The 23,778-nt window shown below is 41.7% G+C and overlaps 1 protein-coding gene and 2 long non-coding RNA genes across 9 annotated transcripts in view; all 3 read left to right on the forward strand.

Annotated features, from left to right (window-relative positions):
• eva1c (eva-1 homolog C (C. elegans)) overlaps nucleotides 1-23,067 on the forward strand; it is a 26,125-nt gene extending 3,058 nt beyond the window's left edge. Inside the window, exons 2-8 of one of the 3 annotated variants that reach the window (XM_052520214.1) lie at nucleotides 373-572; nucleotides 4,148-4,268; nucleotides 6,525-6,671; nucleotides 7,637-7,780; nucleotides 19,237-19,302; nucleotides 19,736-19,906; nucleotides 20,514-23,067. In XM_052520214.1, the coding sequence (XP_052376174.1) occupies nucleotides 373-572; nucleotides 4,148-4,268; nucleotides 6,525-6,671; nucleotides 7,637-7,780; nucleotides 19,237-19,302; nucleotides 19,736-19,906; nucleotides 20,514-20,902 (1,238 nt within the window). In that variant the 3' untranslated portion in view covers nucleotides 20,903-23,067. Of the gene's footprint in view, nucleotides 1-372; nucleotides 573-4,144; nucleotides 4,269-6,524; nucleotides 6,672-7,636; nucleotides 7,781-19,236; nucleotides 19,303-19,735; nucleotides 19,907-20,513 lie in introns of all 3 variants that reach the window. The other 2 variants (XM_052520213.1, XM_052520215.1) reach the window with 2 other exon arrangements.
• Nucleotides 16,045-17,129, forward strand: LOC127930612 (uncharacterized). 4 transcript variants are annotated; one of them, XR_008138393.1, is made up of 4 exons: nucleotides 16,045-16,406; nucleotides 16,488-16,761; nucleotides 16,809-16,952; nucleotides 17,029-17,125. It is a non-coding gene; the product is annotated as an uncharacterized LOC127930612 (long non-coding RNA). The 4 variants fall into 4 exon arrangements; XR_008138392.1 differs by having other exon boundaries at nucleotides 16,488-16,952; nucleotides 17,074-17,129; XR_008138394.1 differs by having other exon boundaries at nucleotides 16,045-16,432; nucleotides 16,467-16,952.
• Nucleotides 17,508-19,230, forward strand: LOC127930613 (uncharacterized). 2 transcript variants are annotated; one of them, XR_008138395.1, is made up of 3 exons: nucleotides 17,508-18,044; nucleotides 18,085-18,244; nucleotides 18,783-19,230. It is a non-coding gene; the product is annotated as an uncharacterized LOC127930613 (long non-coding RNA). The 2 variants fall into 2 exon arrangements; XR_008138396.1 differs by lacking the exon at nucleotides 18,783-19,230 and adding an exon at nucleotides 18,325-18,462.
• Nucleotides 23,068-23,778: the final 711 nt, after the last annotated feature.

Consider the following 23,778-nt stretch of genomic DNA (forward strand, 5'->3'; position numbering starts at 1 on the left):
TGGTGATGGTGTAATAGTGATAGGTGTGGTGATGGTGTAATGATGATAGGTGTGGTGATGGTGTAATGATGATAGGTGTGGTGATGGTGTAATAGTGATAGGTGTGGTGATGGTGTAATGATGATAGGTGTGGTGATGGTGTAATAGTGATAGGTGTGGTGATGGTGTAATGATGATAGGTGTGGTGATGGTGTAATAGTGATAGGTGTGGTGATGGTGTAATGATGATAGGTGTGGTGATGGTGTAATGATGATAGGTGTGGTGATGGTGCAATGATGATAGGTGTGGTGATGGTGCAATGATGATAGGTGTGGTGATGATAGGTGTGGTGATGTCACTGTGTTATAAGGATCAATTGATTTCTCCAACAGAATACCTGTCCCGGATCATTACCAGTCACTCTGTGCATGCGTGCGACGGACAGCAGGTACGTCTCTACTGCCCACGCCACTCCACCATCTCTATCCAGTCGGCGTTTTACGGACGTGCCGACGCAACGCTCTGCACCAATGGGACGGCTGCGGGTGTCAGAGCGGCCAACTACAGCTGTTCCGCGTTGACGACCCTACAGGTGTGTTGTGGCCAGACATGGTTCCGTCGTAGGAATCCTTTTGTTGCACCAGAATAGGTATTTTCCCGCAGATGATCGAGTCATTCAGTGTTTTGTGTAACGTGGTAAGGATCCATGACATGTATGTCTGAGTTGTTCAATCCCCATAGGCAAGGAATCATATAGAAACAATTTAACCAACTCTTTCAAGTTGATGTAAGTTGAACTTCTTGATTGTGAATTTTTAGACTCCTCTCTCTCTCTCTCTCTCATCCGGAATATCTGTGGGGTCTTAGAATATTTACTCTGACAAACGCATGTTCCTTCTGGGAATAATAAAGTTATTCAGAATAAGTTTTTAAAGGTTGGTAGAGTATTATAGTAGTGACTCATTTATTTTCAGAATTAAAGTATTACACCCCAAAACCAAGGCTATTTAGAGATATCGGCTGAGATTCAATCCAATCAGTAGTAGAGATGTGGTATAGATCAGTAGAGATGTTATAGATCAGTAGAGATGTGGTATAGATCAGTAGAGACGTGGTATAGATCAGTAGAGATGTTATAGATCAGTAGAGATGTTATAGATCAGTAGAGATGTGGTATAGATCAGTAGAGACGTGGTATAGATCAGTAGAGATGTTATAGATCAGTAGAGATGTGGTATAGATCAGTAGAGACGTGGTATAGATCAGTAGAGATGGGTTATAGATCAGTAGAGATGTTATAGATCAGTAGAGATGTTATAGATCAGTAGAGATGTGGTATAGATCAGTAGAGATTTGGTATAGATCAGTAGTAGAGACATGGTATAGATTAGTAGAGATGTTATAGATCAGTAGAGATGTTATAGATCAGTAGATATGTTATAGATCAGTAGAGATGTTATAGATCAGTAGAGATGTTATAGATCAGTAGAGATGTGGTATAGATCAGTAGTAGAGATGGGTTATAGATCAGTAGTAGAGATGGGTTATAGATCAGTAGTAGAGATGGATTATAGATCAGTAGAGATGGGTTATAGATCAGTAGTAGAGATGTGGTATAGATCAGTAGAGATGTGGTATAGATCAGTAGAGATGTGGTATAGATCAGTAGTAGAGATGGGTTATAGATCAGTAGAGGTGTGTTATAGATCAGTAGAGATGGGTTATAGATCAGTAGTAGAGATGGGTTATAGATCAGTAGAGATGGGTTATAGATCAGTTGTAGAGATGGGTTATAGATCAGTTGTAGAGATCAGTGGGTTATAGATCAGTAGTAGATAGATGGAGTTATAGATCAGTAGAGATGGGTTATAGATCATGTAGAGATGGGTTATAGATCAGTAGTAGAGATGGGTTATAGATCAGTAGTAGAGATGGGTTATAGATCAGTAGAGATGGGTTATAGATCAGTTGTAGAGATGGGTTATAGATCAGTAGTAGAGATGGGTTATAGATCAGTAGAGATGGGTTATAGATCAGTAGTAGAGATGGGTTATAGATCAGTAGTAGAGATGGGTTATAGATCAGTAGAGATGTTATAGATCAGTAGAGATGGGTTATAGATCAGTAGTAGAGATGGGTTATAGATCAGTAGTAGAGATGGGTTATAGATCAGTAGTAGAGATGGGTTATAGATCAGTAGTAGAGATGGGTTATAGATCAGTAGTAGAGATGGGTTATAGATCAGTAGTAGAGATGGGTTATAGATCAGTAGTAGAGATGGGTTATAGATCAGTAGAGATGGGTTATAGATCAGTTGTAGAGATGGGTTATAGATCAGTAGTAGAGATGGGTTATAGATCAGTAGAGATGGGTTATAGATCAGTAGTAGAGATGGGTTATAGATCAGTAGTAGAGATGTGTTATAGATCAGTAGAGATGTTATAGATCAGTAGAGATGGGTTATAGATCAGTAGTAGAGATGGGTTATAGATCAGTCGTAGAGATGGATTATAGATCAGTAGTAGAGATGTGTTATCGATCATTAGAGATGTGTTATAGATCAGTAGAGATGGGTTATAGATCAGTAGAGATGGGTTATAGATCAGTAGTAGAGATGGATTATAGATCAGTAGTAGAGATGTGTTATAGATCAGTAGAGATGGGTTATAGATCAGTAGAGATGTGTTATAGATCAGTTGTAGAGATGGGTTATAGATCAGTAGAGATGGGTTATAGATCAGTAGAGATGGGTTATAGATCAGTAGTAGAGATGGGTTATAGATCAGTAGAGATGGGTTATAGATCAGTAGTAGAGATGGGTTATAGATCAGTAGAGATGGGTTATAGATCAGTAGAGATGGGTTATAGATCAGTAGTAGAGATGGGTTATAGATCAGTAGTAGAGATGGGTTATAGATCAGTAGAGATGGGTTATAGATCAGTAGTAGAGATGGGTTATAGATCAGTAGTAGAGATGGATTATAGATCAGTAGTAGAGATGTGTTATAGATCAGTAGAGATGGGTTATAGATCAGTAGAGATGTGTTATAGATCAGTTGTAGAGATGGGTTATAGATCAGTAGAGATGGGTTATAGATCAGTAGAGATGGGTTATAGATCAGTAGAGATGTGTTATAGATCAGTAGTAGAGATGGATTATAGCACGCTTGACATTTAAAGGTAATTTGCAGCTTTTACCATGAATGCAGTCTCTTCGAAGCCAGGAACATTACCTTTAAGAGGTGCATAGCCTGAATGGGGCGATCGGATTGAATCGCGGCCAAAACGTGTCTGTTAGGGTCACCATGTTGTTGTTTGCCATATAAGTTACTGTCAGAGTGTCAGAGCCACAGAGACTGTCAGCTACCTGTCAATCACCTGGTGTTTTCTGTAGAAGTTACTGTCAGAGTGTCAGAGCCACAGAGACTGTCAGCTACCTGTCAATCACCTGGTGTTTTCTGTAGAAGTTACTGTCAATGTGTCAGAGCCACAGAGACTGTCAGCTACCTGTCAATCACCTGGTGTTTTCTGTAGAAGTTACTGTCAATGTGTCAGAGCCACAGAGACTGTCAGCTACCTGTCAATCACCTGGTGTTTTCTGTAGAAGTTACTGTCAGAGTGTCAGAGCCACAGAGACTGTCAGCTACCTGTCAATCACCTGGTGTTTTCTGTAGAAGTTACTGTCAGAGTGTCAGAGCCACAGAGACTGTCAGCTACCTGTCAATCACCTGGTGTTTTCTGTAGAAGTTACTGTCAGAGTGTCAGAGCCACAGAGACTGTCAGCTACCTGTCAATCACCTGGTGTTTTCTGTAGAAGTTACTGTCAGAGTGTCAGAGCCACAGAGACTGTCAGCTACCTGTCAATCACCTGGTGTTTTCTGTAGAAGTTACTGTCAGAGTGTCAGAGCCACAGAGACTGTCAGCTACCTGTCAATCACCTGGTGTTTTCTGTAGAAGTTACTGTCAATGTGTCAGAGCCACAGAGACTGTCAGCTACCTGTCAATCACCTGGTGTTTTCTGTAGAAGTTACTGTCAGAGTGTCAGAGCCACAGAGACTGTCAGCTACCTGTCAATCACCTGGTGTTTTCTGTAGAAGTTACTGTCAGAGTGTCAGAGCCACAGAGACTGTCAGCTACCTGTCAATCACCTGGTGTTTTCTGTAGAAGTTACTGTCAGAGTGTCAGAGCCACAGAGACTGTCAGCTACCTGTCAATCACCTGGTGTTTGGGCCCGACCCCTGTCCTGGGACCATCAAGTACCTCCATGTCACCTACAAGTGTAAACCTAGTGAGTACTGTACTCTATTCCCCTCCCTGTCTCTCTCTATCCCCTCCCTCCCTCTCTCTCTCTATCCCCCTCCCTGTCTCTCTCTATTCCCCTCCCTCCCTGTCTCTCTCTATCCCCTCCCTCCCTGTCTCTCTCTATCCCCCTCCCTCCCTGTCTCTCTCTATCCCCCTCCCTCCCTGTCTCTCTCTATCCCCCTCCCTCCCTGTCTCTCTCTATCCCCCTCCCTGTCTCTCTCTCTCCCCCTCCCTGTCTCTCTCTATCCCCCTCCCTGTCTCTCTCTATCCCCTCCCTGTCTCTCTCTATCCCCTCCCTGTCTCTCTCTATCCCCTCCCTGTCTCTCTCTATCCCCCTCCCTGTCTCTCTCTATCCCCCTCCCTGTCTCTCTCTATCCCCCTCCCTGTCTCTCTCTATCCCCTCCCCGTCTCTCTCTATCCCCCTCCCTCCCTGTCTCTCTCTATCCCCTCCCTCCCTGTCTCTCTCTATCCCCTCCCTCCCTGTCTCTCTCTATTCCCTCCCTGTCTCTCTCTATTCCCCTCCCTGTCTCTCTCTATCCCCTCCCTCCCTGTCTCTCTCTATCTCCCTCCCTCCCTGTCTCTCTCTATCCCCTCCCTCCCTCTCTCTCTATCCCCTCCCTGTCTCTCTCTATCCCCTCCCTCCCTGTCTCTCTCTCCCTCCCTCCCTGTCTCTCTCTATCCCTCCCTCCCTGTCTGTCTTCCCCCTCCCTGTCTCTCTCTATCCCCTCCCTGTCTCTCTGTATTCCCCTCCCTGTCTCTCTCTATCCCCTCCCCCTGTCTCTCTCTATCCCCCCCCGTCTCTCCCCCTCCCCGTCTCTCTCTATCCCCTCCCCGTCTCTCTCTATCCCCCTCCCCGTCTCTCTCTATTCCCCTCCCTCCCTGTCTCTCTCTATTCCCCTCCCTCCCTGTCTCTCTCTATCCCCTCCCTCCCTGTCTCTCTCTATCCCCTCCCTGTCTCTCTCTATCCCCTCCCTGTCTCTCTCTATCCCCTCCCTGTCTCTCTCTATCCCCTCCCTGTCTCTCTCTATCCCCTCCCTGTCTCTCTCTATCTCCCTCCCTCCCTGTCTCTCTCTATTCCCCTCCCTCCCTGTCTCTCTCTATTCCCCTCCCTCCCTGTCTCTCTCTATCCCCTCCCTGTCTCTCTCTATGCCCCTCCCTCCCTGTCTCTCTCTATCCCCCTCCCTGTCTCTCTCTATCCCCCTCCCTGTCTCTCTATCCCCTCCCCGTCTCTCTCTATCCCCCTCCCTCCCTGTCTCTCTCTATCCCCTCCCCGTCTCTCTCTATCCCCCTCCCTCCCTGTCTCTCTCTATCCCCTCCCCATCTCTCTCTATCCCCCTCCCTCCCTGTCTCTCTCTATCCCCTCCCCGTCTCTCTCTATCCCCCTCCCTCCCTGTCTCTCTCTATTCCCCTCCCTGTCTCTCTCTATCCCCCTCCCTCCCTGTCTCTCTCTATCCCCCTCCCTCCCTGTCTCTCTCTATCCCCTCCCTGTCTCTCTCTATCCCCCTCCCTCCCTGTCTCTCTCTATCCCCTCCCTGTCTTTCTCTATTCCCCTCCCTGTCTCTCTCTATTCCCCTCCCTGTCTCTCTCTATCCCCTCCCCGTCTCTCTATTCCCCTCCCTCCCTGTCTCTCTCTATTCCCCTCCCTCCCTGTCTCTCTCTATCCCCTCCCTCCCTGTCTCTCTCTATCCCCTCCCTGTCTCTCTCTATCCCCTCCCTGTCTCTCTCTATCCCCTCCCTCCCTGTCTCTCTCTATCCCCTCCCTGTCTCTCTCTATCCCCCTCCCTCCCTGTCTCTCTCTATCTCCCTCCCGCCCTGTCTCTCTCTGTCCCCTCCCTGTCTCTCTCTATCCCCTCCCTCCCTGTCTCTCTCTATCCCCTCCCTCCCTGTCTCTCTCTATCCCCTCCCTCCCTGTCTCTCTCTATCCCCTCCCTCCCTGTCTCTCTCTGTCCCCTCCCTCCCTGTCTCTCTATCCCCTCCCTGTCTCTCTCTATCGCTGTCTCTCTGTCTCTCCCTGTCCCTCTTTCTCTATGGTCACCTCTCTCGCTCTCTCTCTCTCTCTCTCCGTCTCTCTCTCTCTCTCTCACTGTCCATGTCTTTCTCTCTCCCTCGCTCTCTTTCTCTCTCCCTCGCCCACATATCTGCAGTAAGCAGTATTTCTGTCAGAAAAATATACATCACAAAGCAAGTTTGTGTTTGTTCTTGTCTTTCCTGTTGCCCCCCCCCCCCACCCCCTCTTTGTCAGCTGAGCATAAGAGCAGTGTGGTGTGTGAGGGAGAGAGGCTGACGTTACACTGTAAGCCTCCCAGAGTGCTGATCATCTACACAGCTGCTTACGGTAGGGGTCTGGGCCACACCTGTCCCTCACAGGACAGAGGAACACCCCCGTTTGGTGAGTGGACAGCAGAGGAGAGACTCACGCTGTGTTCATAACCAAGTGGGATGGTGGTATTTACCACATAAAACTGGTAGAAATCTACTTGAACACCCTTCCAACTGGTAATTACTAGTGGTTAACTAGTGGTTAACTAGTGGTTAAATAATGGTTAACTCGTCTATTATCCCTGAACTCTGACGTCACCTCGATAACAGCTTTTTTGGGGCCGTTAAATGCAACAACGTAACATAATTTATAAAAAGCAATCTATAAATCTGTTTTTTAAACATGAGATTGTCTTGACAAGAAAAACTTCCAAAAGGACTTTGAGGTAAAGTTGAAGTACTCAATAAAAAATTTAAAAAGGCAGATTGATTTATTTTTGCGATTTAATATGTTTTTTTGAACACTGTAAATTTGTTTACAAGCATGATATCTGTACTAGCCAATCAGCTTGTTGTTCATTAGCCAATCAGCTTGTTGTTCATTAGCCAATCAGCTTGTTGTTCATTAGCCAATCAGCTTGTTGTTCATTAACCAATCAGCTTGTTGTTCATTAGCCAATCAGCTTGTTGTTCATTAGCCAATCAGCTTGTTGTTCATTAACCAATTAGCTTGTTGTTCATTAGCCAATAAGCTTGTTGTTCATTAGCCAATCAGCTTTTCTCCACCAGTTCAAAGCACGTGAATGCTTCCAACTGGTATTTATGATATAACTGGTAATTTCCACTTTCTCACTTGGTGATGAACGCAGCATCAGCATCAATTCACTTTCAACACTGTCAAAACATTTACTCTGAAAGTTATGGGAATGCACGTGGCACACTTTCAGGTACTATGTATCACACGCAAAGATACAAAAATGTATACAATAATTAAATGCTTGAAGGAGTTGGACCCTTAACATGCCTCCGTGCTTGTCTTTAGTTGATCTCTCTCTCTCTCTCTCTCTCTCTCTCTCTCTCTCTCTGTGTGTGTAGAGTGTTTGAACCACAATGCGGTTCACACTCTGTCACAGAGCTGCTACAGCAAACAGAGGTGTGTTGTCGCCGTAGACAACCAGACCTTCAGAGACCCCTGCTACCCTGGAACCAGGAAGTACCTGACTGTACTCTACTCCTGTGGTAGGAAAATACCTTCATGACAAATAGAACTAATAGAATATGACTAATATAATATGACTAATATAATATGACTAATAGAATATGACTAATAGAACTAATAGAATATGACTAATAGAATATAACTAATAGAATATGACTAATAGAACTAATATAATATGACTAATATAATATGACTAATAGAATATGACTAATAGAACTAATATAATATGACTAATAGAATATGACTAATATAATATGACTAATAGAACTAATAGAATATGACTAATAGAATATAACTAATAGAATATGACTAATAGAACTAATATAATATGACTAATAGAATATAACTAATAGAATATGACTAATAGAACTAATAGAATATGACTAATATAATATGACTAATATAACTAATAGAATATGACTAATAGAACTAATAGAATATGACTAATATAATATGACTAATATAATATGACTAATAGAATATGACTAATAGAACTAATAGAATATGACTAATAGAATATAACTAATAGAATATGACTAATAGAACTAATAGAATATGACTAATAGAATATAACTAATAGAATATGACTAATAGAACTAATAGAATATGACTAATAGAATATAACTAATAGAATATGACTAATAGAACTAATAGAATATGACTAATAGAATATAACTAATAGAATATGACTAATAGAACTAATAGAATATGACTAATAGAATATAACTAATAGAATATGACTAATAGAACTAATAGAATATGACTAATATAATATGACTAATAGAACTAATAGAATATGACTAATAGAACTAATAGAATATGACTAATATAATATGACTAATAGAATATGACTAATAGAATATGACTAATAGAATATGACTAATAGAACTAATAGAATATGACTAATAGAACTAATAGAATATGACTAATAGAATATGACTAATAGAACTAATAGAATATGACTAATATAACTAATAGAATATGACTAATAGAATATGACTAATATAACTAATAGAATATGACTAATAGAACTAATAGAATATGACTAATAGAATATGACTAATAGAACTAATAGAATATGACTAATAGAATAGAACTAACAGAATATGACTAATAGAATATGACTAATATAACTCATATAATATGACTACTAGAACTAACAGAATGACTAATAGAAATAATATAATAGAACTAACAGAATATGACTAATATAACTAATAGAATATGACTAATATAACTAATAGAATATGACTAATAGAATATGACTAATAGAACTAATAGAATGTGACTAATATAACTAATAGAATATGACTAATAGAATATGACTAATATAACTAATAGAATATAACTAATATAACTAACAGAATATGACTAATAAAACTAATAGAATATAACTAATATAATATGACTAATATAACTAATAGAATATGACTAATATAACTAATAGAATAGAACTAATATAATATGACTAATATAACTAATAGAATATAACTAATATAACTAATAGAATATGACTAATATAACTAACAGAATATGACTAATATAACTAATAGAATATAACTAATATAATATGACTAATATAACTAATAGAATATGACTAATAGAACTAATAGAATATGACTAATATAACTAATAAAATAGAATATGACTAGTAGAACTAATAGAATAGAACTAATAGAACTAATAGAATATGACTAATAGAACTAATAGAATAGAATATGACTAATAGAACTAATAGAATATGACTAGTAGAACTAATAGAATAGAATATGACTAATAGAACTAATAGAATATGTCTAGTAGAACTAATAGAATAGAATATGACTAATAGAATATGACTAATAAAATATGACTAGTAGAACTAATAGAATATAACTAATAGAATATAACTAATAGAATATAACTAATAGAACTAATATAATATGACTAATAGAACTAATAGAATAGAATATGACTAATAGAACTAATAGAATATGACTAGTAGAACTAATAGAATAGAATATGACTAATAGAACTAATAGAATATGTCTAGTAGAACTAATAGAATAGAATATGACTAATAGAATATGACTAATAAAATATGACTAGTAGAACTAATAGAATATAACTAATAGAATATAACTAATAGAATATAACTAATAGAACTAATAGAATATGACTAATAGAATATGACTAATAAAATATGACTAGTAGAACTAATAGAATATAACTAGTAGAACTAATAGAATAGAATATGACTAATAGAATATGACTAATAAAATGTGACTAGTAGAACTAATAGAATATAACTAGTAGAACTAATAGAATAGAATATGACTAATAGAATATGACTAATAAAATATGACTAGTAGAACTAATAGAATAGAATATAACTAATAGAATATAACTAATAGAATATAACTAGTAGAACTAATAGAATATAACTAATAGAATATAACTAATAGAATAGAACTAATAGAATATAACTAATAGAATAGAACTAATAGAATAGAACTAATAGAATAGAACTAATAGAATATAACTAATAGAATAGAACTAATAGAACTAATAGAATATAACTAATAGAATATAACTAGTAGAACTAATAGAATAGAACTAATAGAATAGAACTAATAGAATAGAACTAATAGAATAGAACTAATAGAATAGAACTAATAGAATAGAACTAATAGAATATAACTAATAGAATAGAACTAATAGAATATAACTAATAGAATAGAACTAATAGAATAGAACTAATAGAATAGAACTAATAGAATAGAACTAATAGAACTAATAGAATAGAACTAATAGAATAGAACTAATAGAATAGAACTAATAGAATAGAACTAATAGAATAGAACTAATAGAATAGAACTAATAGAATAGAACTAATAGAATAGAACTAATAGAATAGAACTAATAGAATAGAACTAATAGAATAGAACTAATAGAATAGAACTAATAGAATAGAACTAATAGAATAGAACTAATAGAATATAACTAATAGAATAGAACTAATAGAACTAATAGAATAGAACTAATAGAATAGAACTAATAGAATAGAACTAATAGAACTAATAGAATAGAACTAATAGAATAGAACTAATAGAATAGAACTAATAGAATAGAACTAATAGAACTAATAGAACTAATAGAACTAATAGAACTAATAGAACTAATAGAACTAATAGAACTAATAGAATAGAACTAATAGAACTAATAGAATAGAACTAATAGAATAGAACTAATAGAATAGAACTAATAGAATATAACTAATAGAATAGAACTAATAGAATAGAACTAATAGAATAGAACTAATAGAATAGAACTAATAGAATAGAACTAATAGAATAGAACTAATAGAATAGAACTAATAGAATAGAACTAATAGAATAGAACTAATAGAATAGAACTAATAGAACTAATAGAACTAATAGAACTAATAGAATAGAACTAATAGAATAGAACTAATAGAATAGAACTAATAGAATAGAACTAATAGAATAGAACTAATAGAACTAATAGAATATAACTAATAGAATAGAACTAATAGAACTAATAGAATAGAACTAATAGAATAGAACTAATAGAATAGAACTAATAGAATAGAACTAATAGAACTAATAGAACTAATAGAACTAATAGAATAGAACTAATAGAATAGAACTAATAGAATAGAACTAATAGAACTAATAGAACTAATAGAATAGAACTAATAGAATAGAACTAATAGAATAGAACTAATAGAATAGAACTAATAGAATAGAACTAATAGAATAGAACTAATAGAATAGAACTAATAGAATAGAACTAATAGAATAGAACTAATAGAACTAATAGAACTAATAGAATAGAACTAATAGAACTAATAGAATAGAACTAATAGAACTAATAGAACTAATAGAATAGAACTAATAGAACTAATAGAACTAATAGAACTAATAGAATAGAACTAATAGAATAGAACTAATAGATCCCGCCACATGCGTCTGGTGTCTGAGCCGTTGATTTGCGACTCCACTTTATCTCTATACTGACATTTCACTTGTTTGATCGTCTTGTGGAGGGAATAAGTACACTGTTTGTATTCGTCCATATTCCCAATCACCTTTCCATGGTTCAATGCGGTGGTTCGCGCTTTCAGTTTTGCGAGAATGCCGCCATCTATCAACGGCTTCTGGTTTTAATAGTCATAGTGGGTACAACATCTCCTATACACTTCCTTATAAACTCACTCACTGAAACAGAGTATATATACGTCAATATTATTCTCTGAGGATATCTACCCGAAACATGTCCCAGTCTGCGTGATCAAAACTATCTTGAAGCGTGGATTCCGATTGGTCAGATCAGCGTTGTCACATGCGCTGAATACAACAGGTGTTGATCTTACTGTGAAATACTTACTAACAAGCCCATAACCAACAATGTAGTTTTAAGAAAAATAAGGGTTAAGAAAAATATTTACTAAATAAAGTAAAAAAAGAAAAGAGCAACAATAAAATAACAATAACGAGGCTTCATACAGGTGGTACCCGTACCGAGTTGATGTGCGGGGGTACAGGTTAGTCGCGGTAATTGAGGTAATATGTACATGTAGGTAGGGGTAAAGTGACTATGCATAGTAATAGATAATAAACCACAAGTAGCAGCAGTGTAAAAAAGGGCGTGTCAATGTAAATAGTCCGGGTCGCCATTTGATTAGCTGTTCAGCAGTCTTATCGCTGCTGTTAAGAAGCCTTTTGGACCTAGACTTGGTGCTCCGGTACCGCTTGCCGGGCCCTCCTCAGCCCTTCCTCTGACACCGCCTGGTATAGAGGTCCTGGATGGCAGGAAGCTCGGCCCCAGTGATGTACTGGGCCGTACGCACTACCCTCAGTAGTGCGTTGTGGTCGGATGCCGAGCAGTTGCCGTACCAGGCGGTGATGCAACCGGTCAGGATGCTCTTGATGGTGCAGCTGTATAACTTTTTGAGGTTTCGGGGACCCGTGTCTCCTGAGAGGCAATACAGGGCATTCAGAAAGTATTCAGACCCCTTCACTTTTCCACATTCTGTTACGTTACACCCATTCTAAAATTGATTAAATATTTTTTTCCCTCATCAATCTACACACAATACCCCATAAAGACAAAGCAAAAACAGGTTTTTAGACATTTTTGCAAATGTGTATTAAATATAAAAAATGGAAATATCACATTTCACATAAGTATTCAGATACTTTGTTGAAGCACCTTTGTCAGTGATTACAGCCTGGAGTCTTCTTGGGTCTGATGCTACTAGCTTGGGACACCTGTATTTGGGGAGTTTCTCCCATTCTTCTCTGCAGATCCTCTCAAGCTCTGTCAGGTTGGATGGGGAGTGTTGCTGCACAGCTATTTTCAAGTCTCTCCAGAGATGTTAGATTGGGTTCAAGTCCGGCCTCTGGCTGGGCCACTCAAGGACACTGAGGCTTGTCCCGAAGCCACTCCTGTGTTGTCTTGGCTGTGTGCTTAGGGTTGTTGTCCTGTTGGAAGGTGAACCTTCGCCCCAGTCTGAGGTCCTGAGTGCCTTGGAGCAGGTTTTCATCAAGGATCTTTCTGTACTTCGCTCCATTCATCTTTCCCTCGATCCTGACTAGTCTCCCAGTCCCTGCCACTGAAAAACATCTCCACAGAATGATGCTGCCACCACCATGCTTCACCGTAGGGATGGTATTGGACAGGTGATGAGCGGTGCCTGGTTTCCTCCAAACGTGACGCTTGGCATTCAGGCCAAAGAGTTCAATCTTGGTTTCATTAGACCAGAGAGTCTTGTTTCTCATGGTCTTAGTCCTTTAAGTGCCTTTCGCCAAACTCCAAGTGGGCTGGTATGAGGAGTGACTTCCGTCTGGCCACTGTACCATAAAGGCCTGATTGGTGGAGTGCTGCAGAGATGGTTGTATTATCGCCACAGAGGAACTCTGGAGCTCTGTCAGAGTGACCATGCGGTTCTTGGTCACTTCCCTGACCAAGGCCCTTCTCCCCCGATAGCTCAGTTTGGCCGGGTTCTAGGAAGAGCCTTGTTTGTTCCAAACTTCTTCCTTTTAAGAATGATGGAGGCGACTCTGTTCTTGGGGACCGTCAAATGCTGCATACATTTGTTGGTACCCTTCCCCAGATCTGTGCCTCGACACAATCCTGTATCTGAGCTCTATGGTCAATTCCTTCAACCTCATGGCTTGCTTTTTGCTCTGACATGTCCTGTCCAACTGTGGGACCTTATATAGACAGGTGTGTGCCTTTCCAAATCATGTCCAACCAATTGAATTTACCACAGATGGACTCCAATCAAGTTGTAGAAACATCTCAAGGATGATCAATGGAAACAGGATGCACCTGAGCTCAATTTCTTAGCTTTTTAACTAGCTCATCAGTATGTTTAAATCCTTGTCAATCCAAATGGCAAGACATTTATAGGCGGGAACTTGATCGATGGGAGATCCATCCAATTAGTAAATATGTAGTCCATCTGACATTTTTTTGTGAGAATTAGAGAACAACATATTTCATATAAACATAAAAAATCAGAACTCACCATGAGGGGCAGCAGCTGTTGTGGGATCTGCATGTGAGATAAAAATATATATATGTTTTAGAGTTAATTTCGTTCGAGGAGGCGATTCCACACCTCATGGGGCGGAGAGACGATTTTGCAATTTTATAACACATTTCATGCAATTTTACTAATTTTGCCATGTGGACGGAGAGGAAAACGAGCTGTTTTACAGCTAATTTCTTGTAATTTTGCCATAGGGTGTAGACAAATGTTTGCAGACTGACTAGCTAAATCAATGGGGGCCCCTCGGCCGGTAATAATCGACCATGATTATTTAGATAGCTGGCCGCTAGACTATCATACCAATCCAAAAATAAAGCATTTGTTGACATGGACTAATTGAGTGACTGACGTAACAAGAGAAACTGCTGATCAACAACCACATTTAGAAATGTCATCTTGTGTATTGTACTATTCCACCGCACAGGAAGTTGAGACTCTGATGAGTTCTTAATAAAACATTTTAAAAAAGACTCTTTATAAATCAGACCCCAGGCATCAGACCCTAGACCTCAGGTATCAGACCCCAGGCATCAGACCCCAGCTATCAGACCCCAGCTATCAGACCCCAGGCATCAGACCCCAGACATCAGACCCCCAGGCATCAGACCCCAGGTATCAGACCCCAGACATCAGACCCCAGACATCAGACCCCAGGCAGACCCCAGGCATCAGACCCCCAGGCATCAGACCCCAGACATTCCCCAGGCATCAGACCCCAGGCATCAGACCCCAGGCAAGACCCCAGGCATCAGACCCCAGACATCAGACCCCAGACATCAGATTCCAGGCATCAGACCCCAGGCATCAGAACCCAGGCATCAAAAGACCCCAGGCATCAGACCCCAGGTATCAGACCCCAGCTATCAGACCCCAGGCATCAGACCCCAGGCATCAGACCCCAGCTATCAGACCCCAGGCATCAGACCCCCAGGTCAGACCCCAGCTATCAGACCCCAGGCATCAGACCCCAGGCATCAGACCCCAGGCATCAGACCCCAGGCATCAGACCCCAGACATCAGACCCCAGGCATCAGACCCCAGGCATCAGACCCCAGGCATCAGACCCCAGACATCAGACCCCAGACATCAGATCAGGCACCCCCAGGCATCAGAACCCAGGCATCAGACCCCAGGCATCAGACCCCAGCTATCAGACCCCAGCTATCAGACCCCAGGCATCAGACCCCAGACATCAGACCCCAGGCATCAGACCCCAGGCATCAGACCCCAGGCCCCAGGCATCAGACCCCAGGCATCAGACCCCAGGTATCAGACCCCAGGCCCCAGGTATCAGACCCCAGACCCCAGGCATCAGACCCCAGGCATCAGACCCCAGACATCAGACCCCAGGCATCAGACCCCAGACATCAGACCCCAGACATCAGACCCCAGGCATCAGACCCCAGGCATCAGACCCCAGGCATCAGACCCCAGACATCAGACCCCAGGCATCAGACCCCAGGCATCAGACCCCAGGCATCAGACCCCAGGCCCCAGGCATCAGACCCCAGACATCAGACCCCCAGGCATCAGACCCCAGACCCCAGGTATCAGACCCCAGGTATCAGACCCCAGACCCCAGGTATCAGACCCCAGACCCCAGGCATCAGACCCCAGGCATCAGACCCCAGACATCAGACCCCAGACATCAGACCCCAGGCACCAGACCCCAGACCCCAGGTATCAGACCCCAGGCATCAGACCCCAGGCATCAGACCCCAGGCATCAGACCCCAGACATCAGACCCCAGACATCAGACCCCAGACCTCACACAGCACAAAGAAAACAGAGAAAACACCAGGCTAGAAATAGACTTGGAGAATGGCATCTACAGTGCTCCGCCGACAGACACACTTCCTGTGGAGCTTCCTGTGATTGGACCAAATGCCAGGCCCTTTGTGAGGTCATCGGCTAACAGACGTTGTCGTGCGAATGGTAATTGGATTATGGCTTGTACTCATGAAGCGCTAATCTAGGACCAGGGCCGTATTCATGAGGTGTCTGAGTTGGAGCACTAATCTAGGACCAGGGCTGTATTCATGGTGTCTGAGTTGGAGCACTAATCTAGGACCAGGGCCGTATTCATGGTGTCTGAGTTGGAGCACTAATCTAGGTGTATTCTGGTGTTGGTTGGAGCACTAATCTAGGACCAGGGCCGTATTCATGAGGTGTCTGAGTTGGAGCACTAATCTAGGACCAGGGCTGTATTCATGGTGTCTGAGTTGGAGCACTAATCTAGGACCAGGGCTGTATTCATGAAGAGTCTCAGAGTTGGAGTGCTAATCTAGGACCAGGGCCGTATTCATGGTGTCTGAGTTGGAGCACTAATCTAGGACCAGGGCCGTATTCATGGTGTCTGAGTTGGAGCACTAATCTAGGACCAGGGCTGTATTCATGGTGTCTGAGTTGGAGCACTAATCTAGGACCAGGGCCGTATTCATGGTGTCTGAGTTGGAGCACTAATCTAGGACCAGGGCCGTATTCATGAGGTGTCTGAGTTGGAGCACTAATCTAGGACCAGGGCCGTATTCATGGTGTCTGAGTTGGAGCACTAATCTAGGACCAGGGCCGTATTCATGGTGTCTGAGTTGGAGCACTAATCTAGGACCAGGGCCGTATTCATGGTGTCTGAGGTGAGGACCAGGGCTGTATTCATGGTGTCTGGAGTTGGACTAATCTAGGACCAGGGCTGTATTCATGGTGTCTGAGTTGGAGCACTAATCTAGGACCAGGGCTGTATTCATGGTGTCTGAGTTGGAGCACTAATCTAGGACCAGGGCCGTATTCATGGTGTCTGAGTTGGAGCACTAATGGATGTATTCATGAAGAGTCTCAAATGGCTATATAATTATGTTTATGAGGTGTCTGAAGCACAATTTCTGTATGCAAATGGTCTCAGTTCATCTACCAGGGCCGTAAGATCTGAGTTGGAGCCTGGACCAGGGCTGTACTCATGAAGAGTTCAGATCCTGGACCTAATTATTCCAGGGCTGTACTCTGTATATCAATGACCTACCTTCACATTCTCATGAAGATACTCAACTTGATTTGATCACACAAAAAAAAAAAATCACAAATCAATGAAGCACTAAGTCAGGCGTGGGCCATTCATTTTCCCGAATTGGTTCGCTAATTAACAAATGATCTATAAATATTGATAAATCTAGGACCAGGGCTGTATTCATTGTATTCACAGGTAAGAATCTGAACTATATAATATATGTAAATGTGTATATATACAAAAAGAGCCAGAATATCAAAATGGAATGAAATCTACTAGATTCCTCGGTGTACTAGTTGATGAAAAGTTGTGGCCAATTCAATTAAAATTTCAACTCACGAGTTGAATAGGAGTAAATTAGAAAATTCTGAATTAGATTCATATGGACAAATCCTAGATAGATCATAATGAATTAGATTCATATGGACAGATCCCAATGAATTAGATTCATATGGACAGATCGTAGATAGGTCATAATGAATTAGATTCATATGGACAGATCGTAATGAATTAGATTCATATGGACTGATCGTAATGAATTAGATTCATATGGACAGATCGTAATGAATTAGATTCATATGGACAGATCGTAATGAATTAAATTCATATGGACAGATCCTAGATAGATCATAATGAATTAGATTCATATGGACAGATCATAATGAATTAGATTCATATGGACAGATCCTAATGAATTAGATTCATATGGACAGATCCTAGATAGGTCATAATGAATTAGATTCATATGGACCGATCCTAGATAGGTCATAATGAATTAGATTCATATGGACAGATCCTAGATAGGTCATAATGAATTAGATTCATATGGACAGATCCTAGATAGGTCATAATGAATTAGATTCATATGGACAGATCCTAGATAGGTCATAATGAATTAGATTCATATGGACAGATCCTAGATAGGTCATAATGAATTAGATTCATATGGACAGATCCTAGATAGATCATAATGAATTAGAATCATATGGACAGATCCTAGATAGGTCATAATGAATTAGATTCATATGGACAGATCCTAGATAGGTCATAATGAATTAGATTCATATGGACAGATCCTAGATAGATCATAATGAAATAGATTCATATGGACAGATGCTAATGAATTAGATTCATATGGACAGATCCTAATGAATTAGATTCATAATGAATTAGATTCATATGATAGGTCATAATGAATTAGATTCATATGGACAGATCCTAGATAGATCATAATGAATTAGATTCATATGGACAGATCCTAGATAGGTCATAATGAATTAGATACATATGGACAGATCATAATGAATTAGATTCATATGGACAGATCGTAATGAATTAGATTCATATGGACAGATCCTAGATAGGTCATAATGAATTAGATTCATATGGACAGATCATAATGAATTAGATTCATATGGACAGATCCTAATGAATTAGATTCATATGGACAGATCCTAGATAGGTCATAATGAATTAGATTCATATGGACGGGGGGACTTGGTCCTAAATCAGGCACTCCTTCTCTGAGATGCTTTGTGGATACGGCCCCTTCCTGTGGCGCTTCCTGTGATTGGTTCAAATGCCAGGCTCTTTGTGAGACCATCAGCTGATAGACATTGTTGTGAATATAATCATTTGGGGGATTTAAACTTTCGACCAGTGTTGAAAGGTCCCTTTGGACAGATCATATCATCTCCATTGATACACAAAACAATACCAGTTTCCCTTGGTTACTTACCAAGGCAACAAGTCTAACAGAAAACACTGCTCATCTCTGTGTGTTTGACTCTTTCGAGAGTCCTCTTTTGGATGGACTGTAAGAGTAGTTACGAGCGAGAAGTGTGTGTGTGCGTACGACAGAGAAGTATAGGAGTACATTCCTCACAGGTAACACTCTTTGTGCTTTCCCCGTACAGTACCACAGACATTACTGCAGGAAGCAGACCCAGGTGTACTACACAGACCCACCTCACACCCAAAAGGTACTGTCATCGATACATAATAAATACCCAGTTGATTCCTCAACTGTGACATGACAACTATGCAAGGACCCAACAGGAAATAGGTTACGGTCTGGTTTCCCGGATGTCCATTAAGCCGAGTTCTGGACTAAAAAGCTGTATGGAGAATCTCCATCAAACATGTTTTAATCCAGAACTAGGATTAGGGCTCTATACAGTCAGATCCGCTTTAAACAAACATTCGCATAGCAGTTGTTTTGGTGGTGTTGTTGGAGGAGGTGGGACTGTATTAGAGCGATCAAATCCAGCAGTGGCTCCCGGCATTATACCTAAAGCAGACGTTGCCGTTGGCTACACACGTATCAAAGTTCCAACACTGGAATGTGAGATCTAATCTACACCTCCATTAGAATAAGAGAAATACTGATTTATTTTCTTTCATGATTTTTCCCAGCCCACCCCGGTGCTCCCCCAGCCCACCCCGGTCCTCCCCCAGCCCACCCTGGTCCTCCCCCAGCCCACCCAGATCCTGCAGATGTGGCTGTCTTTCCTAAGGACTCTAGAACACCAGGAAACACAGGAGTCATGATGAGTAACTCTGTTATGACTTACTCCTATATTAAAGGTACAGGCACACACACACACGCTAACACACAAATCATCCATCTCTGTATTAACTCCTCTCCTCTCCTCTCCTCTCCTCTCCCCTCCCCTCCTCTCCCCTCCTCTCCCCATCCTCTCCTCTCCTCTCCTCTCCTCTCCTCTCCTCTCTCCTCTCCTCTCTCCTCTCCCTCCCCTCCTCTCCCCTCCCCTCCCCTTCTCTCCCCCCCCTATTAACTCCCTCTCCTCTCCTCTCCCTCTCCCCTCTCCTCTCCTCCTCTCTCCTCTCCCTCCTCTCCCCTCCCTCTCCTCTCCTCTCCCCTCCCCTCTCCTCCCCCCCCCACCCTCCCCTCCCTCCCCTCCTCTCCTCCCCTCCCCCCCTCCCCTCCTCTCCCCTCCTCTCCCCTCTCCCCACCTCCCTCCCCCTTCTCCACTCCCCTCCCCTCCTCCCCCCTCTCTTCTCTCCCCTCCTCTCCCTCCCTCTCCTCTCCCCCCCTTCTCTCCCCTCCCCCTCCTCTCTCCCCCTCCCTCTCCCCTCCCTCCTCCTCCCCTCCCCTCTCCCCTCCTCTCCACTCCCTCCCCTCCCCTCCCCTCTCCTCTCCTTCTCTCCCCTCCCCTCCTCTCCTCTCCAGAGCACCCAGAGACTGCTGCGTTGCTGTTCACCTCCAGTGTGTGTGTTGGTCTGCTACTCACCCTGCTGGCTGTGTCTATCAGACTGACCTGTAGGGGGCTCCGCCACACACACAAAACACAAACATGCAGGAGCCAGGAAGAGGAGGATGATGATGATGAAGAAGAGGAGGAGATGACTGACTGCTCGCTGCTGTCGGACTCAGACAGGCAGCTGGCTTACTGCTGGGAGGAAGTGAGCTACAGGACAGCGGACGCGGAGAGGCTAGAACGCATGGAGAGGAGGGACATGGTGATCCAGGAGATCTGGATGAACTCTGATCTCTACGGGACGTCCTGTGATCAGGACCAGACTCCTTATCTACCACTCAGTTACACACAGCTGGAGTAACAGAACCAGACTCCTTATCTACCACGCAGTTACACACAGCTGGAGTAACAGAACCAGACTCCTTAGCTACCACTCAGTTACACAGCTGGAGTAACAGAACCAGACTCCTTATCTACCACTCAGTTACACAGCTGGAGTAACAGAACCAGACTCCTTATCTACCACTCAGTTACACAGCTGGAGTAACAGAACCAGACTCCTTATCTACCACTCAGTTACACAGCTGGAGTAACAGAACCAGACTCCTTATCTACCACTCAGTTACACAGCTGGAGTAACAGAACCAGACTCCTTATCTACCACTCAGTTACACACAGCTGGAGTAACAGAACCAGACTCCTTATCTACCACTCAGTTACACAGCTGGAGTAACAGAACCAGACTCCTTATCTACCACTCAGTTACACACAGCTGGAGTAACAGAACCAGTCTCCTTATCTACCACTCAGTTACACACAGCTGGAGTAACAGAACCAGACTCCTTATCTACCACTCAGTTACACAGCTGGAGTAACAGAACCAGACTCCTTATCTACCACTCAGTTACACAGCTGGAGTAACAGAACCAGACTCCTTATCTACCACTCAGTTACACACAGCTGGAGTAACAGAACCAGACTGTTTGAACCTGGAAGAATACATTGAAGGGTTTAGGTAGGTTGTCGGGGAAGTATGTATATTTATAGATGAAGGTGAATAATTGGAGTATATTAATGTTGTATTTGGAAGATAATATATTGCGTTTCTTAAACGGGGGGCTAGTCTGGCCAATGTCTTTTGTGTGATGAGTAATTTGTGTAGGTAGGAAAAAAATATCTTCCCAGGACAACTTTTCATCAACTAGTACACCGAGGAATCTAGTAGATTTCATTCCATTTTGATATTCTGGCTCTTTTTGTATATATATACACATTTACATATATTATATAGTTCAGATTCTTACCTGTGAATACAATGTAGTGGGATTTATCAATATTTATAGATCATTTGTTAATCTGGAACCATTCGGGAAAATGTGGCCACGCCTGACTTGGCTTCATTGATTTGTGAATTTAATTTTTTTTTGTGTGATCAAATCAAGTTGGTATCATCGGCAAAAAAGAATGTGAAGGTAGGTCATTGATATACAGATTATGAATAACAAAGGTCCAAGGATCGAACCCTGTGGAACGCCACAGGAAATCTTCGCACTTGGTAGATGAACAACCATTTGCATACAGAAATTGTTTTCTAATCATAAACATAATTATATAGCCATTTATATGTATAATCATGACAACCATAATTATGCAATTTAGCATGTATTCTTTCATGATCAACCGTGTCAAACATTCTAGATCAGTCTAGAAAGACGACAATTCATTGTTGTTCAGGGTATTTTATTAGGATCTCTATTAGCTGTTGCAAAAGCAGCAGCTACTCTTCCTGGGGTCCACACAGAACACAGAACACAGAACATGACATAATACAGAATATTAATAGACAAGAACAGAACTACATCAATTTACAAAAGGCACACGTAGCCTACATATCAATATCTACACACAGACTGTCTAGGTCCAATAGGGGAGAGGCGTTGTGCCGCGAGGTGGTGGTTTATCTGTTTATGAAACCAGGTTTGCTGTTTATTTGAGCAATATGAGATGGAAGGAAGTTCCATGCAATAAGGGCTCTATATAATACTGTATGCTGTCTTGAATTTGTTCTGGTTTTGGGGGACTATGAAAAGACCCCTGGTGGCATAAGTGTGTGTGTGTCAGAGCTGTGTTTAAGTTGACTATGCAAACAATTTGGGATTTTCAACACGTTATTAAAACAAGTGAAGCAGCCAGTCTTTCCTCAACTCTTCGCGAAGAGAGAGACTGGCATGCACAGTATTTATATCAGCCCTCTGATTACAATGAAGAGCAAGACGTGCCACTCTGTTCTGGACCAGCTGCAGCTTAACTAGGTCTTTCTTAGCAGCACTGGACCACAAGACTGGACAATAATCAAGATTAGACAAAAACTAGAGCCTGCAGGACTTGCTTTGTGGAGTTTGGTGTCAAGAAATACTTTATTTTTTACTGATGATTTTTGAGAGCGGTTGTAACCAAGGTTTCCAGAAAGGGAAGAAGTGGTGAAATAAAGAAGTGAAGTTCACAACATGACCAAAGATACGTGGACACCTGCTTGTCGATCATCTCATTGCAAAATCATGGGCGTTAATATGGAGTTGGTCCCCCCGCTTGACAAATCAAATGACAAAACACTCAGCCCTCCAAGACTCAGCCCTCCAACACTCAGCCCTCCAAAACACTTGCGCCTGAGTCCCAGATGGCTGAGTGCTGGTCTGAACTGGCACACGATATAGGGGATAAGGTGTCTTTCGGGACGCTTTTCAAGACGTTAAATATCACACAGTCTGAGACTGTATCGTTTAGCAATATACACTGAGTGGACAAAACATTAAGAACACCTGCTCTTTCCATGACAGACTGACCAGGTGACAGCTATGATCCCTTATTGATGTCACTTGTTAAATACACTTCACAAATCTGTAGATGAAGGGGAGGAGACGGGGCAAAGAAGGATTTTGAAGCCTTGAGACATGGATTGTGTCTGGGCAAGACAAAAGACTGAAGTGCCTTTAAAGGGGTATGGTAGAAGGTGTCAGGCGCATCGGTTTGTGTCAAGAACTGCAACGCTGCTGGGTTTTTCACACTCAACAGTTCCCAATGTGTATCAAGAAGGGTCCACCACTCAAAGGACATCCAGTCAACTTGACACAACTGTGGGAAGCATTGGAGTCTACATGGGCCAGCATGTCTGTGGAACACTTTTGACACCTTGTAGAGTCCATGCCTAGGGCAAAAGGGGGGTGGGTGGGGTTCAAC

Source organism: Oncorhynchus keta, chromosome 6 (genome assembly GCF_023373465.1).
Source record: "Oncorhynchus keta strain PuntledgeMale-10-30-2019 chromosome 6, Oket_V2, whole genome shotgun sequence".
Lineage (NCBI taxonomy): Eukaryota > Metazoa > Chordata > Actinopteri > Salmoniformes > Salmonidae > Oncorhynchus > Oncorhynchus keta.